The sequence below is a fragment of the Sinocyclocheilus anshuiensis genome, unplaced genomic scaffold (genome assembly GCF_001515605.1).
Source record: "Sinocyclocheilus anshuiensis isolate Anshui unplaced genomic scaffold, SAMN03320099.WGS_v1.1 scaffold1463, whole genome shotgun sequence".
Lineage (NCBI taxonomy): Eukaryota > Metazoa > Chordata > Actinopteri > Cypriniformes > Cyprinidae > Sinocyclocheilus > Sinocyclocheilus anshuiensis.
In genome coordinates, this window is record NW_015536784.1 from 92,869 (window position 1) to 99,699 (window position 6,831).

At 36.9% G+C, this 6,831-nt stretch overlaps 1 protein-coding gene and 1 long non-coding RNA gene across 2 annotated transcripts; both read left to right on the forward strand.

Annotated features, from left to right (window-relative positions):
• Positions 1–534: 534 nt before the first annotated feature.
• On the forward strand, positions 535–3,071 carry LOC107655499 (uncharacterized). Its single transcript, XR_001630445.1, has 3 exons — positions 535–574; positions 2,810–2,894; positions 2,969–3,071. It is a non-coding gene; the product is annotated as an uncharacterized LOC107655499 (long non-coding RNA).
• A 178-nt stretch (positions 3,072–3,249) lies between these two features.
• On the forward strand, positions 3,250–6,812 carry LOC107655651 (collagen alpha-4(VI) chain-like). Its single transcript, XM_016443216.1, has 4 exons — positions 3,250–3,577; positions 4,680–5,252; positions 5,468–6,037; positions 6,190–6,812. The coding sequence occupies exons 1-4, from the start codon at positions 3,250–3,252 to the stop codon at positions 6,810–6,812; spliced, it is 2,094 nt and encodes a 697-aa protein (XP_016298702.1).
• The last annotated feature ends 19 nt before the right edge of the window (positions 6,813–6,831 follow it).

Consider the following 6,831-nt stretch of genomic DNA (forward strand, 5'->3'; position numbering starts at 1 on the left):
TATGATTATAAACACCAGATTTCATGTATTTGATACCAAATGCCATTGGTTCTCACAAATGCCTTTATCCATTACAGAGTGCCAACTTGAATGTGAATGATATTAAAGCTATAAAATAAGTTGAGAAGATTTGGAAATTTAGCACATAATCAGTATAATGCTTTTTTTTTTGCACATTGTAGAGTTTATTCAACAGAGAAAACAACCACTTAAAGGCGTGGAATGACATGAGGGTGAGAAATTATGACATGATTTTCCTTTTTTGGTGAACTAAATTAGATTAAACTAAGAATTTAAGGAAGCAACAAACACAAAGCTGTCAACATCTGCAATAATCCAAAAGGGGAATGTGAACACACTGCGTTCCAGCTATTTAATGGTGAGGATAAACAAAAGATAAATCTATCATGCACTTGTGGGTCTGTATATACATGTTTTTGAAGTCATCTTCTCCTAAAATGGAAATTGTGGTGTTGAGGAGTGGTTTGATAAGTTTGTATGAACAGTTTCTGATTTTTAGTTTCTCATTCAGAGTCTTCGGGTTGGACTCATCCCATCCATGCCTGGGCTCTGTGTAAGTTCACCTCTTTACTCTCTTCCTTTATTATATTTAGATTATATTCAGAGCTGTTTGTACCAAGGTAATCACATGATTTATAGTATTTTTTAAAATCATTCGTTTGTGAGAATGCCTATGTTTATAAGAAATACTTCACAGAAAAGATGACTGAGTTTTTCAGGTTTGTTTAAAAAACTATTAAAGCAATCTTAAGCATAGATTTTATTTATGTGTTTAATTCAAGTCTGTTTTTCTGGATTCAGATCTATCATGAGTGTCATGTTCACAAGCCAGTATTTTCATAGATTCAGGCCTGATTTTAAACACATTAGGAAAGAAGCATAGAGCTGGCTGACAATCCTTTGCTAAAACTGGGGACACATTTGGAGCTGCATTTCAAATCTCTAGGAGCTCTGCTTCCGTTATTGTTACTGGCTTGGGATGAATATGAATTAGAAATATTAGAAAAGTTTTAGTGTGAAACTTGCCTGTTGAATAGCATTTGAAAATATGAGTGTTTGGTTACATTTCAAGATAAAATGATACCAAGACAAGGTTTATGTTGACTAAATGCTAAGTCTTCACTTATAAAATGTAAAATTGAATTAAATAATTCCTATAATTGATTTTAATTTTAATTTAAATATGATTTAATTTAAATTTAGTAGTAATTCTAGGTATATATATATATATATATATATATATATTAGCGCTGTCAGTCTATTAAAAAATTAACTAATTAATCACACCTTTTTTTCTTAAATTAATCACGATTAATCCCACCTAACATTAAAGTTTTTAAATATAATTTTATATTACAATAATTTCACATTCAATCTTTAATGAATTTAATGAATTGAATGAATTCAAATTAATGTAGAAACAGCATAAAGAACAGTATATTTTTAATATTTGTTTAATGGCATCTTTTTTATGACTGAAGACAAGTATCACTGATAACAATATTACTGATGCCTCTATTGTTGTTTTCCCCCATTATTTAACCATTGACTAGCCATTCAACATTACAGTATAACTGAGAGCTATCAATTTTAACATTTATTAGACTTTAAAAAATAACAACTAATTTAAGGGAACTTAAAACAGTATAACGGCTGACAGACATAGTCGGTTCAACGTACAGTATTATAAATATAAATATTAAAATAGGTACCCCTTAGTTTCAATATACTTAGTATAAATAATTTGTAATTTTCCAGGTTAATACCTCTTTATTCCCTAAATGTTGCAGACAGGCTACTGTATAGGTACACTATAATTACAGGTACGCTGTAAATTCGGTTTACTTACACTGTAAATTGCGGGCTGTAATCTACAGCGTTACCATATTTTGTAAAACCGGTGATTAAATAATATTGAAGACTGATAAAATGAATCATAATAGTTTATCATTTTGTAGTAGTTTATCATTTATTTACATTTATGTTCACTAATTGTGAACATGAAACACTGAATAACCTGAAAGTGAATGATGTTTCTAAACCATCTGTCCTTGAGATGCTTGAGATGTCTGCCTGTTCTTCATCTGCCGGTCTGGATGTTCATCTCAAATAAATGTTTTGTTTAACTGTAGGCAGATGTTCTGAGGATGTAAGAGTAATTGAGAGACGATCCACAAACATTAGCCCTTAAGAGGAGAACCCTCTCAGTGCTGTCCTACATAAACAATCAGACAACAGTGGATGTGTTTTAGCTCATCCTTGAAATGTTTATCTGAGAAACATGACATGCATACATTACATATTTTTGTATCTGAAGATTTGTTAAATATATGTATAGATTTGTAGTTGCTCCGTTTGTGTGCAGTGTAACAAATCCACAAGACCAAAATGTAATTTCGGCAAATGCTGCTGCAAGCATGCTGTACTGGTGGTGTGCATTTGATCTGTTTAAAATAGTTTGTGATTTTGCTGACCTAATGGCCATTGTTTACACAAATAAACATGAAGTGCGCCATTTGGGACGAGGCCTTTGTGTGCTAAGAAGTATAAATGGTCGTAGGCCAGTAACTCACAAAAACGGTAGCTCACATATCTCAATATATCAGTCTTTACAAATATTCTGTTTGTTATTTTCATATAAAACAGGAAAGATCAGTGGGAAAATGCAAAGATCTCATTCTCTTTCAACTTGTATAATTTTTTTTTTACATGCATATTATATTTGTAATTCTGTTTGGTGATGCAAATTGTGCAGAAACTTTTAACATCATTGGTTGCTTTCTTTCAGGGAACAAGCATGGAGAAGGAGTGGGGATTACTTGGCTTTCTTGTTCTGTCATTAAGTTTTCTTGTCAGCAATGGCCAAAACATTGGTAGGGACAGAATTTACTAGATTAGATTATTGCTAAATTTATTTTCAATTCTGATTGTTGTTTTCTTTTCTCAGTCTGTGCACAGAACACAGTGGCTGACATTGTATTCCTGGTGGATGGCTCAAACAGTATTGGGCCGGCGAACTTCCTACAAATCCGTGAATTCCTCTCCTCGCTCGTAGAGAACTTTGAAGTTGCTCCTGATAGAATCAGGATCGGTTTGGTCCAGTACAGTGACACGCCGTATACTGAATTTTCGCTCAGCACTTACCAGAATAAAGAGGAAATTCTCAGCTACATCCAAAAGCTTCGTTATAAAACCGGCGGGAAGTTTACCGGCAAGGGTTTGGAGTTCATGCTGAAACAACACTTTGTTGAAAAGGCCGGAAGTCGAGCACAGCAGAATGTTCCTCAGATTGCCATTGTTATCACAGATGGTGACTCTCAAGATGAGGTCAAGTCACAGGCTCAGGAGCTGAGGCAAAGGGGAATCAAAATATTCGCCATTGGGATCAAAGATGCAAACGAAACGTTACTGAGACAGATCGCGAGCGAGCCGTATGATCAGCACGTCTACAGCGTATCAGACTTTGCAACTCTGCAGGGAATCTCTCAGAGTGTAATCCGGAAAGTGTGTACCACTGTAGAGGAAACACAAAAAGAGGTCATCCTGATGTCAAGAGGTAACATATTACATTGTAAAACTATTAATTATGTGCATTAAATGTAGTAGTGCAGCACTTCTGGGTCACGTCTTTACTGTTAATTTTTTAATGAAAGAACCTACTGAGAGATCAGTAGCCAGTTGCAACAAAACCCTTAAGCTCTTTATTGACTTATATTCAAGGTATTTTTTAGAAACTTTGAATATTAGTTTGACAAAGTCTTGGTTGGGTGTTTAATACATTTTGAGGGTTGGTTTGGAGTCCGAAGGTTGTATAGTTGTATCAAATATTTGAACATTTGTATCAAATCAAAAACAGTTCCAAGCAAGATTCAGAACGCTCTGTCAATGTAAATTGGGTTTGGGGGGGATTTTTGTCCAAGTCCAAGTCTAATACTTTACAAGAAATAATGCAAACCAAGTCAGCACAGCCTGAAGGTCTGTGCTGATTTTGATGCACATAACTTGGAAACTCAGAAGTTCCCTTTCATGGGAACTTCGAACTGCGTCCTCTAGGGGTCGCTATGGGGAACGCCTCGTCGTGACCCGTGTCTGAAGCATACATTGAAAAAACACCAACTCGTTGGCCGGCGACAGCCATGACGTCACTACCGGTGCGACTATAGTATAAATAGGCGCCGGGAGCACACATCATTCTCTTCTTCGTCTTCATTGACTGTTTTGTTTGAAGCGTGCATTTCTGTGGTCAGAGCGATCTCTATTTATCTCATTATGGCGAGTACTAGCAAAGCGTTTAAGGATGTGTGCATCCGTGTTGACGTTGTTTAACATCTGATGACACACACGATCTATGCGTTACCTGAGACGTTTATCATGGAAGTTTAAAAGATTTTTCTGTAGGAAATAGCTTTTTCGTTTAAAGTCTGATTAGTTTTTCTTTTTAAGTCTGATTAGGTAGAAAATACAGAGAAGGTTGAGTCAAAACCGGCTGACTTTTAAAAATATTGTGGTTAAGGCAACATAACAACAGTGGCACATTTACAGCAAAAACTGATTACACCATTAAAATGACCTTTGTATTATTTTATTTGTGCAAACATAAGAATTAAGAGCAGAATCAAGTGGTCAAAGTTCTATCTAAAATTCTTCTATTTGCCTAGGCTGCAACCAGACTGCTCAGGCAGACATTGTGCTCCTTGTTGACTCGTCTGGTAGCATTGGAGAGAGTGATTTTGAAGAAGTGAGGAAGTTCCTCCATTCTTTTGTGGATAGTTTTAACCTTAGACCCGACAAGGTGAGAGTGGGACTTGCTCAGTACAGTGACAGGCCGTACCAAGAGTTCCTGCTCGGTGACTATTCAGATAAGAGAGATCTGCACCAAAAGTTGACTGATCTCATCTACCGTAGAGGAAGCACCAACACTGGTCTGGCTCTGACTTTCATCCGTGATAATTACTTTAGACTGGCCAGACAGAATGTTCCTGGCATTGCCATAGTCATCACAGATGGGGAATCAAATGATGATGTGGAGGAACCTTCCCAGAGACTACGAAACCTAGGAGTTTCCATCTTTGTCATCAGGGTGGGAAGGGGCAACATGGAAAAACTGCATACCATTGCTAATATCCCACATGAAGAGTTCTTATTCAGTATTGACAGTTATCAAGAACTGCAAGGTCTAAAAGAAAGTCTGCGCAACAAGGTGTGCTTTACTGTGACGCTCCAATCACAAGGTAACAGATTTTATTTGGTATGCTTTCCTATTTGTGTCTATACTGTGGGATTGTTGAATATGAAAACCTTAAAATTATTACAAAAACATCTACTAGCTTTGAGTCCCATCACAGTGAACTACAATCTACTGTTGTCTGTGCTCAAGTATGGGACCATTTATTGATTTATGGTTTAGATGCAAGTAATTCTATTCCTTTGTTTCCATTCTCTTTAGCTTTTGTGCCAAAATTTGCTGATCTCTTAATATTGGTTGATAGTTCAGCATCTAGACAAGAGCAGCAAACAATAAAGAATTTCCTCTCAAGACTGATCCAGCAGCTCAACGTGGGAAAGAATACTAATCGTGTCGGCCTGGCTCAGTTCAGTGAAAATGTCAAAGAGGAGTTCCTGCTAAATACTGATAAGGCTAGAAATGAGATTTTGTCATCTATTCGCAGCCTGACACTGAGGCCTACAGGGAAGCGTAGAATTGGCAATGCAATTGAATATGCTCATAAAAATTTCTTCAGTAATGTCACTGGAAGCCGTGTCTCTGAAGGCTTTAAGCAATTTCTGTTAGTCATTTCAGCTGGAGAATCTGCCGATGGTGTCGTCCAAGCATCCCGCACAATCAAAACAGATGCAGTGACAGTTTTTGCTGTTGGCTTGAGCAAAGCTGATGCACATGAAATGAAGTACATCTCTAGTCAACCACACAGCTACAAGTTAGTAGGTAACATCCAACAAGTACAACAGCAAATTAAGTCTGCCATTGACACATGGGAAGATGCTGCTGTCGCAAGGGGTGAGTGCATGCATTATCTATTATTCTTTCCAAAAAACCCATAAACTTTTCTCATTTTCTCCTTTGTTTAGAGTTTTAACTTGAAAAACTATTATGTAGTACATAATCCTAAAGACTCTGGTGTTATAAAGTTCTCATATTTTTTTTGACAGAGTGCATGTTTGACGTGGTGGCAGATATCGCTTTTATTGTTGATCAGTCCAGCAGTATCAGATCCAAAAACTTCCAACTTGTACGCGACTTTCTCGAGAACACCATCGGAGGTCTTGATGTAGGTGAGGGAAAAATAAAAATAGCTGTGGTTCTCTATAGTGACTTCCCTCGAGCTGATGTGTACTTCAACACCTTCGATGATAAGACTGACATCCTGCGCTACATCAGCAGCATGCCATATGGTCGTGGTAAAACATACACTGGAGCTGCTCTCAAGTTTGCCAAAGAGCATGTGTTCACCAAAGCAAGAGGCAGTAGAAGAGATCAGCATGTTCAGCAGGTTGCTGTTGTTATCACTGATGGGAAATCAACAGATAAGGTGGCCAGGGCTGCGGCAGCATTGCGGCGATCTGGCGTCACTATATTTGCGCTTGGTATCAAAGACACAGAGGAGGATGACTTGAGAGAGATTGCATCCTACCCATATAAAAAGTTTGTATTCAACGTGGAAGACTTTGATAAACTAAATTCACTTTCAAATATTTTAACCAAAACACTTTGCAATGAAATCACAGATTCCATCATACCTAGAGTCTCACAGAGCTTTGTTTTACAAGGTTAGTACGATGTTTTTACTCATT

Coding starts and splice junctions, on each gene's coding strand:
- LOC107655651 (XM_016443216.1), top strand. CDS start 3,250: ATGCTGAAACAACACTTTGTTGAAAAGGCCGGAAGTCGAGCACAGCAG. Junction 5,253..5,467: donor TGTGACGCTCCAATCACAAG/GTAACAGATTTT, acceptor CATTCTCTTTAG/CTTTTGTGCCAAAATTTGCT. Junction 6,038..6,189: donor AGATGCTGCTGTCGCAAGGG/GTGAGTGCATGC, acceptor TTTTTTTGACAG/AGTGCATGTTTGACGTGGTG.